The sequence below is a fragment of the Boleophthalmus pectinirostris genome, unplaced genomic scaffold, assembly GCF_026225935.1.
Source record: "Boleophthalmus pectinirostris isolate CB_2022bp ecotype Guang Dong unplaced genomic scaffold, ASM2622593v1 HiC_scaffold_14, whole genome shotgun sequence".
Classification (NCBI taxonomy): domain Eukaryota; kingdom Metazoa; phylum Chordata; class Actinopteri; order Gobiiformes; family Gobiidae; genus Boleophthalmus; species Boleophthalmus pectinirostris.
Genome location: NW_026571047.1, coordinates 32,253,482 through 32,273,831, shown reverse-complemented (window position 1 = coordinate 32,273,831; position 20,350 = coordinate 32,253,482). Strand labels below are relative to the sequence as shown.

The 20,350-nt window shown below is 41.1% G+C and overlaps 1 protein-coding gene across 1 annotated transcript in view; it reads right to left on the bottom strand.

Moving 5' to 3' along the window:
- Nucleotides 1-10,841, bottom strand: part of LOC110168319 (cytohesin-1-like) — a 61,280-nt gene extending 50,439 nt beyond the window's left edge. The window contains exon 1 of the mRNA XM_055150435.1: nt 10,685-10,841. Within this exon, the coding sequence (XP_055006410.1) occupies nt 10,685-10,712 (28 nt within the window). The 5' untranslated portion in view covers nt 10,713-10,841. The remainder of the gene's footprint in view (nt 1-10,684) is intronic.
- Nucleotides 10,842-20,350: the final 9,509 nt, after the last annotated feature.

The following is a 20,350-nucleotide window of genomic DNA, read 5'->3' as shown; positions in this document are numbered from 1 at the left end:
ATGCTCCCGTTGTTCGCTTCAAAGAGCCGGATCCAAGAGCCGCTTCGATCGCGACCGACCCATAACTCCTAAATAGTAAAGAAACTACTGCTATTAGCCTTTAGCCGTAAAAACGCGCGCGCCGCGGTAATTGATTATATGCGCAAATGTGGATCATTCACACGTCTATTCACAGCTCATTTACATCAATGTTGGTCCAGTAACAAATATACGGCCAATATAATCAATTTACAATAGACCAATAGAAAACAGCCTGTTTATGTGCGGGAGCTACAGCAGCGAACAGCTAATCACAAATCGCCAAAACCAGCTTCAAAGTCGACATATTTCCAACACTCAGCCTCACACAGGCTCCTCCCACATCACAAGTCTGCACTAATAAATGTCCTTTTAATCCAGACTCAAACCGATTGTCCATAAAAAGAAAATAATCTCAATGTAGCGCACCACTGCGGGTGTAAACAAACACACGTGAGTGAAGTGACGTGACTCTGTGGTGTGTTCAGGGACAGTACGGACACAGACACACAGACAAATTACACCGCAGATAAATACTGATGCGGAGCCACATATTAGGACATTTATCTGTCTGTAAACTGGATTAAATGAACAGAATGTAGAGAGTCTAAGCTTTATAACGAGGTATAACATGCCCACGTGAAATATCTGCCCATATCAGCAAGCATATCGGCCGATAACCGATATGTCTCCAGGTGCCCATATCGGCCAATAATATCGTCCAGCCGATATATCGGTCGGGCTCTACAGCACCTACACACGGAATTTTCCATGTGTAGAATTGATCAGACTTTCAGCGCTAAATATGAAATGTTAACCCTTTCAGTCCTTGGTTTAGTCCTTGGTTTAGTCCTGGGTTTAGTCCTGGGTTTAGTCCTTGGTTTAGTCCTTGGGTTTAGTCCTTGGTTTAGTCCTTGGTTTAGTCCTTGGTTTAGTCCTTGGTTTAGTCCTTGGTTTAGTCCTTGGTTTAGTCCTTGGTTTAGTCCTAGGTTTAGTCCTTGGTTTAGTCCTTGGTTTAGTCCTTGGTTTAGTCCTTGGTTTAGTCCTTGGTTTAGTCCTTGGTTTAGTCCTTGGTTTAGTCCTTGGTTTAGTCCTTGGTTTAGACCTAGTTTAATCCCTGAAATCAGAAAACAGACGAATATTTTGCGCTTTAACAGCCGATAATAAAGCTTCAATTTCACCGTATTTTCTCTCCGTAAACAAAAGACAAATTGAGTTTGAGCAGAACCAGCATCTGACTTGAACCCCGAGGCAGAAGTGTGAGTCTGAGCGGCTCCGGAGGATCTGAGCGTCCGGCCCGCCTCTAAATACAGCGTTTGTGTTCAGCGTTCTCCGCTCCAGGACAAAACCGGCGCTCCAATGAAATAATCCGGATCCTTAAAGAGGAACATTCACCGACACTGCCTCCGGGCTCCTGCAGCGGCAACACGACGACACGGAACACCGGGAATAAGAGCGCAGAAAATGAAATCGGAACTAAAGTCACAAAGAATTATTGTGCTGTTTTTTTTTATTATCTTGTGATTATCAGATGGGAAAAAGCAGCAGTTTGAACGGTTGTAATTAAATTTCTTGGATCCGATGTGATTCCCAATAAAACGGACTTTGGACACGCCGAGAGTCGATATAAAAGCCGATATATTTAGTGACGTAAAAATTCACAGTAAATCGACATTTATCGTTATTCTGCCTCTTCCCGTCTTAAAGTTTCTTTTTTTTAGTATCGAAACCTGCGAAAAATCCTCCTTTGCTTCTCTGGTCCTGGATTAAACCATTTTAAGTGATGGTTTAGTCCCTGGTTTAGTCCCTGGTTTAGTCCCTGGTTTAGTCCCTGGTAGTCCCTGGTTAGGTCTTGGACAAAACTAGATTTAAACCAGGGCCCAAATCTAGTTTAGACCTGGTTCAGTCCTGGTTTAGTTGGTTTGGTTTAGTCCTTGTTTTAGGCAAGTTTAGTCCCTGGTTTAGACTTAGTTTAGTCCTAGTTTAGACTGGGTTTTACTTCTGCTTTTGTCCTGGTTTAGTCCTGGTATAGTCCTGGTTTACTCCTAGTTTACTTCTAGTTTAGTCTTAGTTTAGATTTGGTTTATTTCTTTGATTTAGTCCAGGTTTAGTCCCTGGTTTAGTCCTAGCTCTTGACCTACTTTAGTCCTGGTTTAGACCAACTTTAGACCTAGTTTAGTCCAGATTTTTGACCTATTTTAGTCCCGGTTTAGTCCCTGGTTTAGGCCTTGGTTTAGTCCTGGTTTAGTCCTGGTTTAGTCCTGGTTTAGTCCCTGGTTTAGTCCCTGGTTTAGACCTAGTTTAGTCCTAGTTTTTGACCTACATTCGTCCTGGTTTAGTCCCTGGTTTAGACCTAGTTTAGACCTCATTTAGGCCTTGCTTTAGTCCTTGGTTTAGTCCTTGGTTTAGTCCCTAGTTTAGTCCTGGTTTACTTCTGCTTTAGTCCTGGTTTAGACCTGGTTTAGTATCAATACCTGCGAAAAATCTAGTTTCTACACCAGTTTTAGCATCGATTAGATGTCTGTCTGATTTTCAATTCTTTTAACAAACCTAAAATGTAATCTTGTATAATTTGTCTGAATAATTTGCATTTTCATTTTCCCCGTAAATAATCCAGCCCGGGTCAGCTGCATACGACCTGCGACCTCTGACCTGCAGGCCGCTAAACCACGAGAAGTAAAGACAAAAAAACAAACAGCTTTTCAACACAAACTCAGGAAATCATCAGGTGGTGCAAGAAAAATCCAACAACACAGATTTGAGATTTAGTTTTCTATTAAAATTCATGCAGTTTTAATTTATAAATGTCTTTTTTTTTGAAGCTTTTAAAATGACTCGTGACCTTTATTAGATCAAAGTGACCGAGTTCTGCAAAACGAGACTCAGACGGAAACAAAAAAATGAAAAAGTCACGGTGAATTTGCGAATTAAGAGTTTCCACCGAGTCAAACAGAAACGACGTCTGGAGGAACTTCCTGAGTCTCTGAGGAAATCAAACGAACTGGTCTAAAGAAAGTGGTTTTATTTTAGTTTTGATTTAAGATGGTCTGGTTTAGACCTGGTTTAGACCTGGTTCAGTCCTAGTTTAGTCCTTGGTTTAGTCCTGGTTTAGTCCTGGTTTAGTCTGGTTTAGTCCTTGGTTTAGTCCTGGTTCAGTCCTAGTTCAGTCCTTGGTTTAGTCCTGGTTTAGTCCTGGTTAAGTCCTTGTTTAGTCCTGGTTTAGTCCTGGTTTAGTCCTGGTTTAGTCCTTGGTTTAGTCTGGTTTAGTCCTGGTTAGTTTAGTCCTTGTTTAGTCCTTGGTTTAGTCCTGGTTCAGTCCTAGTTTAGTCCTTGGTTTAGTCCTGGTTTAGTCCTGGTTAAGTCCTTGTTTAGTCCTGGTTTTGCCCCGGACTAGTCCTGGTTTAGTCCTTCATGTAGTCCTGGTTCAGTCCTGGTTTAGTCCTGGTTTAGACCTAGTTTAGACCTAGTTTAGACCTTGGTTTAGTCCTGGGTTCAGACCTGGTTTAGACCTGGGTTTAGTCCTGGCACAGTCTTGGCACAGTCCTGGCTCAGTTCAGTCCTGGCATAGTCCTGGTTTAGTCCTTGGTTTAGTCCTTGGTTTAGTCCTTGGTTTAGTCCTTGGTTTAGTCCTTGGTTTAGTCCTGGTTTAGTCCTGGTTTAGTCACTTGGTTTTAGTCCTGGTTTAGTCCTGGTTTAGAACTTGGTTTCAGTCCCGGTTTCAGTCCTTTGTTTAGTCCTGGTTTAGTCCTGGCATAGTCCTGGCATAGTCCTGGCATAGTCCTGGCATTAGTCCGGTTAGTCCTGTTCAGCTGGTTTAGTCCTGTTTAGTCCTTTTGTTAGTCCTGTTTAGTCCTTGGTTTAGTCCTGGTTTAGTCTTGGTTTAGTCCTGGTTTAGTCCTTGGTTTTAGTCCTGGTTTAGTTTGGTCCTGGTTTAGTCCTTGGTTTAGTCCTGGTTTAGTCCTGGTTTAGTCCTTGGTTTAGTCTTGGTTTAGTCCTTGGTTTAGTCCTGGTTCACCTGGTTTAGTCCTGGTTTCTCGTTGGTTTAGTCTGGTTTAGTCCTGGTTAGACCTGGTTTAGTTCTGGTTTCTCTGGTTTTAGTCCTGGTTTAGTCCTGGTTTAGTCCTTGGTTTAGTCCTGGTTTAGTCCTGGTTCAGTTCAGTCTTCTTTAGCCCACATGTCTAAAATTACTCAGCACTTTTCATGAATTGAGTCTTTTGTTTCTCAAAGTGTCAAATGTTTTTTTCCACTTTTACGACTTTCGTCACGTCGACTTTAAAAAGTCACGAGTTACAAATGTGAAAAGTGTGAAATTCTCCTGAAGCCGTCGTAATCCACTGGTCCGACCGTTACATAACTGCACAACTCCCACACTCTTCATCAGTAAACACAACATGTGAACTAACACGGGCATGAACATGAACATGAACATGAACATGAACAACATGAACGTGAACATGAACATGAACATGAACATGAACAACATGAACATGAACATGAACATCAACATCAACATGAACATGAACATGAACATGAACATGAACATGAACATGAACATGAACATCAACATCAACATCAACATCAACATCAACATGAACATCAACATCAACATCAACATCAACATCAACATGAACATCAACATCAACATCAACATCAACATCAACATCTTCATCATCTTCAGAACGAGGCTCTTGTGCTGCTTTCAGAAGGTGTGATTAAAATGGGGGTTTAGTCCTGGTTTAGTCCTGCTTTAGTCCTGGTTTAGTCCTTGGTTCAGTCCTGGTTTAGTCCTAGTTTAGTCCTTGGTTCAGTCTTTGGTTAGGCCTTGGTTTAGGCCTTGGTTTAGACCTGGATTAGACCTGGTTTAGACCTCATTAAGTCCTGATTTTGTCCTTGGTTTAGACCTCTTTAAGCCCTGTTTTAGTCCTGGTTTAGACCTTGGTTTAGACCTGGTTTAGTCCTTGGTTTAGACCTCAATAAGTCCTGGTTTTGTCCTTGGTTTAGACCTCTTTAAGTCCTGGTTTAGTCCTAGATTAGACCTGGTTTAGACCTTGGTTTAGACCTTGGTGTAGTCCTTGGTTTAGATCTGGTATAGTCCTGCTTTAGTCCTGGTTTATACCTCATTAAGTCTTGGTTTAGTCCTGGTTTAGACCTTATTAAGTCCTGGTTTAGTTCAGGTTTAGTCCTGGTTTAGTCCTGGTTTAGTCCTTGGTTCAGTCCTGATTAAATCCTGTTTTAGTCCTAATTTAGTCCTTGGTTTAGTCCTTGGTTCAGACCTGGTTTAGTCCTTGGTTTAGACCTCATTAAGTCCTAGTTTAGTTCTTGGTTTAGTCCTTGGTTTAGTCCTTGGTTTAGTCCTGGTTTAGTCCTTGTTTAGGTCCTGGTTTAGTCCTGGTTTAGTCCTTGGTTTGGTTTAGTCCTGGTTTAGTCCTGGTTTAGAGAGGAGTGGTCCGCGGCCTGGTACCGGTCCGCGGCCTGGGGGTTGGGGACCCTGTAGTACTCTACCTTATATGACACTAAAGACCAATTTATGGTCCAGCGTCAAATCGTCTGCGTCACGATGTAGAAATCTGTCGGCGTGTCGCCCCTGCGCCTCTGTGTCTGTAACTAAACGTCGAAACAACGCAGACGATAAGGGCTGTGACCGTCGTCTCTACCACCGCACTACAGACATTTCCTGTACTCGGCTTTCTTTTCTTTCAAAATACATTGAGAAATAATATGTTTAATGCAGCTATGCGCAAATCTGTTTACATTTTACACAAACGAAACTTAAAGTTGTATGGAGGATTTTTTTTTTTAGTTTCAAACTGTCAGTGAAAGATTAAAATACCATTACAGAGACGCAGCAGCTTTGTAATTATAATGACCAAAAAAAAAGAACGAAAATCTATCAACTGTGGACGTGTTGAGGCCAGATAAACATCAGCCAATAGAAAACGAGGCTCCCTCATTTTCTTTCTGTTGGGTTGTCAATCAAACTCCCTAGTATAAACTCGTCGGACGGGGATTACGTGTTTACGAGCGGTTCTTAAGGCTTTTTCGAATTGTCGCTTGCATTTCGCACAAAGTTTTCGCACGGCGGACGAGAATCCAACCGGTTCGCCGCAAAAGAAAATCCGTTTTTATCGCGAAGAAGAAGAGAAGAGAAAAGGAGCGAAGTCAAACTGAATTCTTGGATCTCGTCCAGCGATGGCGCGACCGAAGCAGACGAAGGGTTAAAAAATACTCGTCGGTCGCTGAATTACTTCTAGACAGGAACTTCAACAGTAACTGAATGCGCACAAACTGTGCTGTTTTCTCTTCCCTTAAAAAATCTCTATACAAACTTTAAAACCACATGGCTCATTTGCATAAACTGAGCGCTGAAAAAAACAACTCTTTCCTTGTGCGCTGATGTGGTTCAGTTTCTGTCGGACTAAAGGACACAGTGACTCAGTGGAATATGAGTGTTGTTTCTGTGACAGAGGGGTGTTCTGCTGATGGTGAGTCTGTTCTGTGTTTCTGTCGTGTGGAGATGCTTCATGTGAAACTTTTCAGACATTAAACGTCTGCAGCTCGTACACACAGACACACGTTTATATTGCCTAGTATGAAAGTGTTGTGTGTGTGAGTGATGGTGGTGGTCGGAGGGACCGATGCCGCCGAGTGACATGGCAGCCGCACCTCTGTCAGTGTGCCCCAGGGCAGCTGTGGCTACAATAGTAGCTTACCATCACCAGGGTATAGAGTGAATGAATAATGCTGTATGAATGAATGCTGAATGAATAATGCTGTGTAAAGTGTCTTTGGGGACAGAAAATGTCTGTGAATATAAATAAAGACTTACTTACTTATATGAATGGACAAATATTCTAACCCTCTAGTGTTGTGGCTGTGAATTTGCGGTGCACAGACCTCGACGCAGATCCATAAATCAAAAACGACGGCGACAAGGCGACGGCGGCAGTGCGCGTTCAGTCAGCGCAGAACTATACTTCACCCTTAACAGAGCTCGCTGGTTTACTAAGTAGAATTCACAAAGCGGGATTATAGTTGGCCATATTTGTCATGTTTTCACTTGAAAAATCTCAGCGGCTTATCAGCGTGATTAGGGTGTAACGACGCCGTAATTTATTTGGCTTCTTGCTGTGTGCTGCCAACATTTTTAGACACAGTAAACACAGCGGTTTTTCCTCGTTTCCCACTGTAGTCACAGTGAAGCCGAGAGCTACAGACACTTTACATACAGTTTGTTCTCTGCACTTCATATCTCCTGATCCGTGATGTGTGTGTGTTTACTCAGTGCAAAAAATCCAACACTACAGTACTAATACTCCCTGCACACACTCTGACAATGAGAGCGTCACTGCCAACTAGGGATGGACATGATTAGTCGATTAATCGATAATTCATCATTAAGAATTTTGTCGATTACGTAAATTTTTAATCGACAAACTGAATGTAGGTTGCTGTGACCAAACGTCCGTTTTCCACGTCTTGTCCTGGATGTTCGGGGTTTTTTTTTTTAATAAAGTGATGCAAATGTTCGGGTTTTCATTTCCTTTCATTGGGCCATTAAACTGAGCGTTTCTCGTAGCGTCTGTAACTCAGAAGGAGCGAACAGACACAAACAGTGGGTCAGTCTGCAACATGCCAAAGCACAAATGCGCATTTAATGATGACTTGTACAAGAAATTCCATGCTCGAGACAAGTGTGAGTCCATGTGCACAGTGTTCAAAGCAGCACATATGTGTCAGTGTTAGAGCCCGACCGATATGGATTTTGTTGTGGCCGATATGAAACTGATATAATGGGAGTTGGGGCTGCCGATAGCCGATATAATCGCCGATATATTTAGTGATGTAAAAATTCACTGTAAATCTTGAATTGATTAAAAAACTTAGGTTTGGCTCTAGTGGATTCTAAATTGGGTTTATTTAGGCAACATTTATTGTTATTCTGGATCTTTACGTCATATTTACAGACAGTAGATTGGCCTAATGGCATTTTTGCATCACATTCTAGCTACTGTTACTGTCACTGCTAGTGATGGGTATTCCAGTGTTTTTTTTTGTTTTTTTTTTGGAGAACCGGCTCTTTTGGCTCGGCTCACTAAAGCAGCTGGCTCTTTCGGCTCCCAAGCGACTCTTGAGATTGTTTTGTTGCAAGCAGGACTAAACCAGAACTGAACCAGGACTGAGTGTCGGGACTCGGTTTCTATCTCTCTCCTTCACTCAAGCCCAAGATTAGTCCTGGTTTATTCATTTTATGCTGAACTGCAGCCAAATATGCACTTTTTTTATCCTATGCACACACAGATTTCTGAAAGTTTCGTTTTCAGCCGCTGCTGCTGTCAAACTACGGGTCGACAAGCGGCATGAAGAAAAAAGTGAGAGAAAGAGAAAACACGGCTCCCAATAAGAAACATGCTCCCGTTGTTCGCTTCAAAGAGTCGGATCTAAGAGCCGCTTCGATCGCGACCGACCCATAACTTCTAGCTAGTAAAACTATCGCTATTAGCCTTTAGCCATAAAAACGTGCACCGCGGTAATTAATTATATGCATAAATGTGGATCATTCACACGTCTATTCACAGCTCATTTACAGATCAATACTGGTCAAGTAACAAATATACGGCCAATATAATCACTTTACAATAGACCAATAGAAAACAGCCTGTTTATGTGCGGGAGCTACAGCAGCTAATCGCTAACAAAACCTAAACTAGCTTCAAAGTCGATGTATTTCCAAACACTCACCGCTCACACAGGCTCCTCCCACATCACAAGTCTGAACTAATAAATGTCCTTTTAATCCAGACTCAAACCGATTGTCCGAAAAAAGAAAATAATCTCAATGTTGCGCACGGCTGCGGGTGTAAACAAACACACGTGAGTGAAGTGACGTGACTCTGTGGTGTGTTCAGGGACAGTACGGACACAGACACAGACAAATTACACCGCAGATAAATACTGATGTGGAGCCACATATTAGGACATTTATCTGTCTGTAAATTGGATTAAATGAACAGAATGTAGAGAGTCTAAGCTTTATAACGAGGTATAACATGCCCACGTGAAATATCGGCCCATATCAGCAAGCATATCGGCCGATAGCCGATATGTCTCCAGGTGCCCATATTGGCCGATAATATCGGCCAGCCGATATATCGGTCGGGCTCTAGTCAGTGTCCAGTGGAGGTGTCAGGGACCTCCAAGCACCAAGACACTGAAAAACATGAAAAAGTTTTGCCAGGTGAGAATCGCTCAATGTCGATGACGAGTCCCCACGTCCCACCCCCCGTACGGTGTCCTGGTTTTGACAAACGCAAATACGGTCACACTAAATTATAATTATATAGTGAACCGCATCAGCGACACAAGAGCTGTTTTTCTCTTCGCTTAGTTTATGTAAATTAGTGATGTGGTTTTAAGTTTCATTTCTGTGAGAGTTGCACAAATCTGCATTAAACACATTATAATGTCAAACGGGCTGATGTGGCTCTAGAGTCGTTACGGTTTATATGTCGTAAAGTTGAATTTATTTATGCAGATTAGTAGTGCAGATAGTAATAATAATGATGATCATTTTAATATAAAAACGTTAATGATTAATCGATAATCAATCGTTAATTCTCCCGATGATTGATTAAGACAATTTTATCGAATGCCCATCCCTACTGCCAACTACTGTAGTGGAAGTGCAATTACACTTTATTCTAGTACGGCAAAAAAAAAAAAAAAAAAAAACATGTTCCCCGAGGTGACACACGCCCCCCTGGAATCGCAAATCGTATTGAATCCAAAGTGCAAAGTATCGAAAAACTTAACTTCTTAAAGATACCAGGTCCTACTTAAAACACATGGTTGGCAAAAGTATCGAAAATCAGATACTAATCGATATTAAGACTAGTATCGAAACTAGATCTGAACAAGTATCAAAACCTCAATAGCTTTAGAATGATCTGAGCTGTATCAGAGTAATTTAGTGACTTTAACGTGCACTGGGAGGGTCCATCACCTGCTTGTTTCTATGGATATGTCATTACTCTACCTGGAATGTTCCGCAGTGTGACATTAAACACTCTACTTTACATTTACTCAATTACAGATGGTTTTATCGCTCGAAAATACCTAAAAAAACAACATTTTGACTGTGAGCGGGGTCGCCTCTCCACAGATCTGACCTGTAACTCCGTCCGGCTTGGTTTTAGCAAAGACAGAAAGGTTTAAAACCGTACTGCGAAACCATTTGACGTAACAGAAAAGTTACAGAATGCAGCTTTAACCTACAATTTCCACATTTAATAATAATGCGCATTTACGTGAAAAAAATTTATAAATAATACAAAAAATTTAACTGCAACCTAATTTGAATAAGAAATCGTGTTTTATTTTAATTTTAGAGTTAGTTTTAAAGTTTGAGTGAACGTAAAAATGTTTTGAAAATAAATGACAAAAAAAAAAAACTGCACATTTTTATATTTAGCTGCAAGTTATACGTATTTTTGGTTGAGATTATGCAAAATTTGAGTCACTTTTTTATTTTTCTTAAGTATTTTCATTGTCTTAAGGTAAAATGTTGTTCTTTCACGTTTTATCGATGCCTCAAAGTTTCGCTACATCTCACATTAAGCGTCGTTTTTTAGCTCCTTTATCCCCTTTTAAAGCTCTTTTCGTGACTTACCGACGCCGTCTTCGGACTTCAGCACCATGTTTACGCTCTCGTCTCGGCTCGCGTTGGGAAATAACTCGAGTTTGGTGAAGAAAAAGTGGTTAAAAGTCGTAAAAAAGTGCGAAGTTTGCGGAGTTATTGCACCAACTGTTCATTGTTTGTCAGCGCGCAGGCAGCCGGCGTGAGGAGGCGGGGCTAACGGCGGAGACAGCCAATCACGATGAGAGACTAACAGACTGACAGCGGGAGCAGCCAATCAGGAGGCAGGATTTCTCACACAGTCTCTTTTCTGTTAACTTTATGGAGTTACACTAAATTAACCCTTTTTTCGTTATATTTAGAGTTAAACTAAGCTGATCAGACGTTCCTATTTACCCGGGACAGTCCTATTTTTGAGTCCTGTGTCCTCTGTCCCATCAAATTTACATAAAACAAGTGATTTGTCTCAGTTTTATACAAGAAATGCCTCTATTTTTGACCATTTTGATCTAAACCAGGTCTAAACAAAGACTAAACCAGGACTACATCAGCTCTAAACCAGGACTAAAACCATTTTTGACTCATCTGAGCCATGCCAACAGTAAAGAGGAGCATAAATTGTTATTTTTTAAAGCCAAAATACAGAAATATGTGTTTGCAAATCACCATAAAACAAAAAAATGCAGCAACAGAAGTCCCTCAGATTATGACTAACATGAGAATTCGCAACATTACATGCTTTTTTTTCACAATTTTATTTATAGAGTTTTGAACACATATTTTCAACCGTTATCTTCATTAATCGGTCGAAAGCATCTACTAAACAAACAAAAACATTTATCTGAAACTGACCAGTGACATTTTTGTATAAACTTTCTGCGTAATCATGTTTGTTTTATTGCACAAGCGTCGAATTATGGTTTATCCCCTTTTTCATTTGTGTTTTTTTATAGTGGACATTGCGTTAACCAGTCTATCTATTAAGCAAAATGTGTGCAAAAATATTGAAATATCGACATATCATATCGTTTAATGTGATGATACAGTGTCGATATCAGGGACAGCTGTATCGATATATCGCCAAGAGGATTTTTTTGGTTCATTTTACAACATTTTTGTTTCAGTTTTATTGTTTGTTCAGTGGAAGGAAACTCGTTTATGAAACACATTTGACATTTTCACAGTTTCGATGATTTAAATGTTTGTGTTTCATTTTAACTTTGCACAAGAAGTGGTTTAACAAAGACTTTTAGTATCACAGACATGATTTAGACTTTATTTTTTACTGAACTGTATTGATTCAATTTGAAATATATTGTTTTGAACTGAAAGTGCACTGTATCGAGGTGTGTATCGTATTAGCAACTTCTTAATGATACCCAGTCCTATTATTAAGTGTTTTGAGATAGACTCTTAATGGGGGGACGAGGATTATAGAGCACTGTCATGTCCAGGATAAAAAATGAACTCAAAAGGAGTTAGTTTGTGGCTGCAATATGATAAAAAAAAAAAAAAAAAAGAGAAGAAAACATTAAAACAGAGTCTAAAAACTGCATGTAGAAGCTTGTCAGAGATGCGGGTCATCAAAAAGGTTGTTTTCGTTAGATTGTGTGTAAAATCCCTCAGTCGTTCAGGTAGAGTCCAAGACAAAAGGAGAAATTAAATTGGACTGGACAAAAGTTTATTTGGTCGAAAACATTTCTCAGCTCATCTAAGCTGCTTCTTCAGTTCTGCTCAGACGCTGGTGACACTTAGTAAGTAAGTAAGTCTTTATTTACGTAGCACTTTTCACAGACATTTTCTGTCCCCAAAGACACTTTACAGAGCATCATTCAGCATTATTCATTCACTCTGTAACTGGTGGTGGTAAACTACTATTGTAGCCACAGCTGCCCTGGGGCACACTGACAGAAGCACGACTGCCTCTGACCACCACCATCACTCACACACACACCACTTTCATACTAGGCAATGTGGGTGAAGTGTCTTGCCTAAGGACACAACCCTGCCCCCCTGTGGCTCCTGATTTTCCCAGTGTCTCCATCCAAGTCCTGCCCAGGCCTCTGAGCTTCTGAGATCTGACGGGATCAGACTTTGACAAACCGGTGTGGCCATTAATATGGTGTTTCTCTAGTTCCTCATGTTCCTTTTTCCTGATGTTTCCATCTCTTGGTGTTGTGATGTTCCACCACCACGGCTCTGCTCTGTTTCTTCTCCACCAACACTGTGTCTGGTTGGTCCATCACCGTCCTGTCAGTCTGTATCTGAAGTCCCACAGGATCAGGGTCTCCAGCTCGTACTCTGCACAGATGTTTCTGTACACTCTGCCCGCCACTTGGTTCTGTCTCTCCATGTTTGTTTCCCTGCAGCGTCTGACACCTGCAGGTCTGTGCTGGACTGTCTCAGGAGCCTCTCGGCACAGTCGACACCGTGGGTCTGGTCTGGTGGTAGATCTGGGACTCTACTGCTCGAGTGCCCAGGTCCTGCTCCTGAGCACCAGGATCAGAGCCTCTGTGTGTCCTTCAGACCCTCTCGAGTCATTGGTAGGATTTCTTGATATCAGCCACTTCAGTTATGTTCCGGTGGTTCGCCCCATGTAGGGGTTTGTCCTGCCATGATGGTCCCTCCAGCTCCTCTTCCTCTGGACCCCACTGTCTGAGACATTCTCTGAGCACCTCATCTGCCGGGGCCTTGTCCTTGATGTTCTCAAGGAGCTTGGATGTTTCATCCTGGACAGTGGTTCCCACACTCACTAGTCCTCGGGATCCTTCCTTCCGGCCTGCGTACAGTCTCAGGGTGCTGGATTTGGGATGGAACCCTCCATGCAGGTCAGGAGCTTTCGTGTCTTAACATCTGTGGTCTGTATCTCCTCCTTTGGCCAGTTTACAATCCCTGCAGGGATCTGATCACTGGACTGGGCGTAGCTGTTGATTGCCTGGGCCTTGTTCTTGCCATTGAGCTGCTTCTAAGGACTTGTCTCACTCTTTGCAGGTATTTGGCCGTAGCCGCTTTCCTTGTTGCCTCTTCAAGGAGCCATTTGCTTGTGGGAACCAAGGTACTTGTATCTGTCCTCAACATCTGCTATTGTTCCCTCTGGGAGTGACACCCCCTCTGTGTGGACCCTATACTATATATATATATATATATATATATATATATATATATATATATATATATAAAATATGCTGTTGAGTTTTTGTCGAGTACCTGAGCTAAAATGAGTAAAATAAAGCTGATCTAGTTGTTAAATAGTGCTAGAGGCGTGTGAATATTCTACAGACGACAGTTGAACCTCACCACTGACCGTGACAAATGTAAATATGCTAATCTGCAGCTGTTTGCGGAGATAAAAATATTTAACCACAAAAGCGCGGAGAATGAGGATGTGATCGGAGCTGACGCGACACCGACGGGTCCGGAGAAGTGGGTTAAGGGCGCGAGGAAGGAAGGATGCAGGAGCTAGGGTGTAGGAAAGGAGGAGAGGAAACGAGGCCGCAGCTGTGGATTCAATCAGAGCTTTATTCGCACTTGGAGCAGACATAAACAGGAAGTGTTCCGAGGGACAAAGAGGTCGACCGGACTCGACTTGAGCCACTGTAAAAGTTAAACAAAGAGTGAAAAGACCCGACTGTACTTTAAATACTTGAATATAAAAGAAGAGGAAATACAAGACGAGTTTACAGCACTAAACCAGGACTAAACCAGGACTAAACCAGGACTAAACTACAAGACTAAACCAGGACTAAACCAGGACTAAAATACAAGACTAAACCAGGACTAAACCAGGACTAAACTAAACAGGACTAAACCAGGACTACTAAACCAGGACTAAACCAGGACTAAACTAACCAGGACTAAACCAGACTAAAACCAGGACTAAACCAGGACTAAACTACAAGACTAAACCAGGACTAAACCAGGACTAAACCAGGACTAAAAGGACTAGACAAGGACTAAACCAGGACTAAACCAGGACTAAACTACAGGACTAAACCAGGACTAAACCAGGACTAAACCAGGACTAAACCAGGACTAAGACTAAACCAGGACTAAACTACAAGACTAAACCTAAACCAGGACTAAACTACAAGACTAAACCAGGACTAAACTACAAGACTAAACCAGGACTAAACCAGGACTAAACTACAAGACTAAACCAGGACTAAACCAGGACTAAACAGGACAAGACTAAACCAGGACTAAGGACTAAACTAAAGACTAAACCAGGACTAAACCAGGACTAAACCAGGACTAAAAACTACAAGACTAAACCTAACCAGGACTAAACCAGGACTAAACTACTAAAAGACTAAACCAGGACTAAACCTAAACAGGACTAAACCAGGACTAAACCAGGACTAAACTAAACCAGGACCAGACTAAAAAAGACTAAACCAGGACTAAACTACTAAACCAGGACTAAACCAGGACTAAACCAGGACTAAACCAGGACTAACTAAACCAGGACTAAAAACTAAACCAGGACTAAACCAGGACTAAACTACAAGACTAAACCAGGACTAAACCAGGACTAAACTACAAGACTAAACCAGGACTAAACCAGGACTAAACTGGACTAAAAGGACTAAAACAGACTCCAGGACTAAAAGGACTAACTAAACCAGGACTAAACCAGGACTAAACCAGGACTAAACTACAAGACTAAACCAGGACTAAACACAAGGACTAAACCAGGACTAAACTACAAGACTAAACCAGGACTAAACTAAACAAGGACTAAACAGGACTAAACAGGACTAAACCAGGACTAAAACTACCTAAACCAGGACTAAACCAGGACTAACTACAAGGACTGGACTAAACCAGGACTAAACCAGGAAAACAGGACTAAACTACAAGGACTAAACCAGGACTAAACCAGGACTAAACTAAACCAGGACTAAACCAGGACTAAACCAGGGACTAAACCAGGACTAAACCAGGACTAAACCAGGACTAAACCAGGACTAAGGACTAAACAAGGACTAAAACCAGGACTAAACCAGGACTAAAACCAGGGACTAAACTAAACCAGGACTAAACAGGACTAAAAACTAAAACAAGGACTTAAACCAGGACTAAACCAGGACTAAACCGGACTAAAACTAAAACAAAGGACTAAACCAGGACTAAAACCAGGACTAAACCAGACTAAAAACAGGACTTAAACAAGACTAAAAAACTACAAGACTAAACCAGGACTAAACCAGGACTAAAACCAGGACTAAACCAGGACTAAACCAGGACTAAACTAAACCAGGACTAAAGGACTAAACCAGGACTAAACCAGGACTAAACCAGGACTAAACCAGGACTAAACCAGGACTAAACTAAACCAGGACTAAACCAGGACTAAACCAGGACTAAAAGGACTAAACTAAAACCAGGACTAAACCAGGACTAAACCAGGACTAAACCAGGACTAAACCAGGACTAACCAGGACTAAAAGGACTAACAAGGACTAAACAGGACTAAACCAGGACTAAACCAGGACTAAAACCAGGACTAAACCAGGACTAAAACCAGGACTAAACCAGGACTAAACCAGGACTAAACTAAACAGGACTAAAAACCAGGACTAAACCAGGACTAAACCAAACTAAACCAGACTAAACCAGGACTAAACCAGGACTAAACCAGGGACTAAACTAAACCAGGACTAGGACTAAACAGGACTAAACCAGGACTCAGGAAAACCAGGACTAAAACCAGGACTAAACCAGGACTAAAACGGACTAAACCAGGACTAAACCAGGACTAAACCAGGACTAAACCAGGACTAAACCAGGACTTAAAACCAGGACTAAACCAGGACTAAACCAGGACTAAGACAACCAGGACTAAACCAGGACTAAAAACCAGGACTAAACCAGGACTAAACCAGGACTACTAAACCAGGACTAAACCAGGACTAACTAAACCAGGACTAAACCAAGGACTAAACCAGGACTAAACCAGGACTAAACCAGGGACTAAGACTAAACCAGGACTAAAAGGACTAAACAAGGACTAAACCAGGACTAAACCAGGACTAAACCAGGACTAAACCAGGGAAAACCAGGACTAAACCAGGACTAAACCAGGACTAAACCAGGAACTACAAGACTAAACCAGGACTAAACCAAGGACTAAAACCAGGACTAAAACCAGGACTAACCAACTAAACCAGGACTAAACCAGGACTAAAACCAGGACTAAACCAGGACTAAAAACTAAAAGGACTAAACCAGGACTAAACCAGGACTAAACTACAAGACTAAACCAGGACTAAACCAGGACTAAACCAGGACTAAACAAGGACTAAACCAGGACTAAACAAGGACTAAAACTAAACCAGGACTAAACCAGGACTAAACCAGGACTAAACTACAAGACTAATCCAAGCAAGAAGATCTTATTGGAAACGAGCAGGTGGCCTAGAGCGTCCACGAGAAAAGTTACAGACTGTGGCTTTAAATGAGAGTGAAGAGTCTTTTACCTGTTGTTGGTTTCACAGCAGGACAGAGAAAAGCCTGGAAACTGGAGACACAGAGCTCACTGACGGTCCCCATGTCCCCATCAGAGAAACTGCACCAAATGGGACCAAAAAAACTCCAGAAATTCCAAAAAATTTCCAAAAATATTCCCAAAAAAGAAAAAAAAAATCCAAAAAAATGATATATATAAAAAATAAGAATTTTAAAAATCAGAAAAAAATCCAAAAATTCCCAAAAATTCCCCCCAAATTTCCAAAAAAAAAAAAAAAAAAAAAAAAAAAAAAAAAAAATCCGAAAGCCCCAGTATAAACTACAGGACAAAACCAGGACTAGACTAAGACTGGGCCAAGACTAAACCAGGATTAAACTACAGGACTAAACCAGGACTAAACTATAGGACTAATCTAGGACTAAACCAAGACTAAAACAGGACTAAATCAGGACTAAACCAGAAAAAACAAAACAAAACAAAAAAAACAGGACTAAACCAAGACTAAACCAGGACTAAACCAAGACTAAACTACAGGAATAAAGCAAGACTAAACTAAGACTCTAACGAGACTACACCACAACTAAACCAAGACTAAACCAGAACTAAACTACAGGACCAAACCAGGACTAAACCAAGATTAAACCAAGACTAAACCAAGACTAAACCAAGACTAAACCAAGACTAAACCAGGACTAAACTACAGGACAAAACCAGAACTAAACCAAGACTAAACCAAGATTAAACCAAGACTAAACCAAGATTAAACAAGACTAAACCAAGACTAAACCAGAACTAAACTACAGGACAAAACCAGAACTAAACCAAGACTAAACCAAGACTAAACCAGAACTAAACTACAGGACAAAACCAGGATGAAACCAAGACTAAACTACAAAACTAAACCAGGACTAAACCAGGACTGAACCAGGACTAAATTGTTGGACTAAACTAAAACTCTAATGAGACTACACCACAACTAAACCAAGACTAAACCAGAACTAAACTACAGGACAAAACCAGGACTAAACCAAGACTAAACCAAGACTAAACCAGAACTAAACTACAGGACAAAACCAGGACTGAACCAAGACTAAACCAAGACTAAACCAGAACTAAACTACAGGACAAAACCAGAACTAAACCAAGACTAAACCAAGACTAAACCAGGACTTAATTACTGAACTAAACAGGACTAAACTACGACTCTAACAAGACTAAACCAAAAATGTCCAGTAGCCTGTAGTCCTCTGCTCGTCCAGTTCCCGCTCAGATGATTCCTGTGTAAACGTTCCTTTTGGTCCGGAGCAGGTCTGTTCTCTGCTCGCGGCTCTGAGTCGGAGAGGATCCAGGCTGCTCTCTCTCCCGCTCCACCACACCAACTCCCCACCTGCAGTCACACTCATCACGATTTACTCACAGATTCTGCTTTTTCAGTCAGAATAAAAAATGACAAACGCTTCATCTCGACAATTTATGATAATGTGATGATTCGGAAACTCGTGGGTCGGCGAACGTGATCACAGACTCCTGAACATGTCCTCAAATCCAAATCTTTATTTCTACAGAACATTTTACAAACAAAGACGTTTCCAAAGTGCTGCAAAAAGATCAGAAAATGAAGACAACATAAAAGTAAAAGGTGAAGAGTTGGTGATTTCAGTCCTAAAACAATAAAAGCAAAATAAAAGCAAAATCATAAAATCATAAAATAAGAGTAAAGTTAGAGTTAAATAAAAAAAATAAAAAAAAAACAGAGGACCAGGCAACTCACGCAGTGTCAAAAGTCACAGGACTAAACCAGGACTAAACCAGGACTGACTAAACAGACTAAACAGACTAAACCTAAACCAGGACTAAACCAGGACTAAACCAAGACTAAACCAGGACTAAACCAGGACTAAACCAGGAACCGGACTAAACCAAGACTAAACCAGGACTAACCAGGACTAACCAGGACTAAACCAAGACTAAACCAGGACTAACCAGGACTAAAACCAGGACTAAACCAAGACTAAAACCAGACTAAACCAGGACTAAACCAGGACTAAACCAGACTAAACCAGGACTAAACCAAGACTAAACCAAGGACTAAACCAGAAACTAAACCAAGACTAAACCAGGACTAAAACCAGGACTAAACTAACTAAAAGACTAAACCAGGACTAAACCAGGACTCAGACTTAAACCAGGACTAAACCAGGACTAAACCAGGACTAAACCAGGACTAAACCAGGACTAAACCAAGACTAAACCAGGACTAAACCAGGACTAAACCAGGACTAAACCAGGACTAAACCTGGTGACTGATGAACTTTCCATCATAGAGACACATGTAAACACCCCCATCAATACAAGTGTTACAGTGTGAACCTCTGTATTATTATTAATGGATGTGACTAGTAGTTTATATTATATGTGTATATATATAAATATAAATGTGTCTCTCACCTTCATCCAGCTCAGGTCGACCTGGGAGTCTGACAGTTCTTCAGTTTCTTTGCACTTTTCTGGACTGAGATGTTCTGTTGTTTTTCCTGGTGTCTGTTGTCGTTTCTTCCAGTTTGGGGGTTACAGCCTTGAGGCTCATCACGATTTACTCACAGTCTGTTTTTGAGTCAGAATAAAACTGACGCTTCTCTCGACAATTTATGATAATTTGATGATCGGAAACTCGTGGGTCTGGCGACGAGATCACAACTCTGAACATGTCCTCAAATCCAAATCCAATCTTTATTTCCAGATTTTTACAACAGACGTTCCAATTGCTGCAAAAGATCAGAAAATGAAGAACAAAAAGTAAAAGGTGAAAGAGATTGGTGATTTCAGTCCTAAAACATAAAGCAAATAAAAGCAAATTTAAAATCATAATAAGAGTAAAGTTAGAGTTAAAAAAACAAAAAACAAAAAAACACAGAGGACCAGGCAAACTCACGCAGCTGTCAAAAGACTAACAGGACTAAACCAGGACTAAACCAGGACTAAAGGACTAAACTAAAACCAGACTAAACCAGGACTAAACCAGGACTAAACTAAACCAGGACTAAAACAGGACTAAAACAGGACTAAACCAAGAACCAGGACTAAACCAGACTAACCAGGACTAAACCAGGACTAACCAACTAACCGGACTAACCAGGACTTAAACCAGGACTAACCAGGGACAAACCAGGACTAACAGGACAAACCAGGACCTAAACTTCACCAGGACTAAGGATAAACCAGGATTAAAC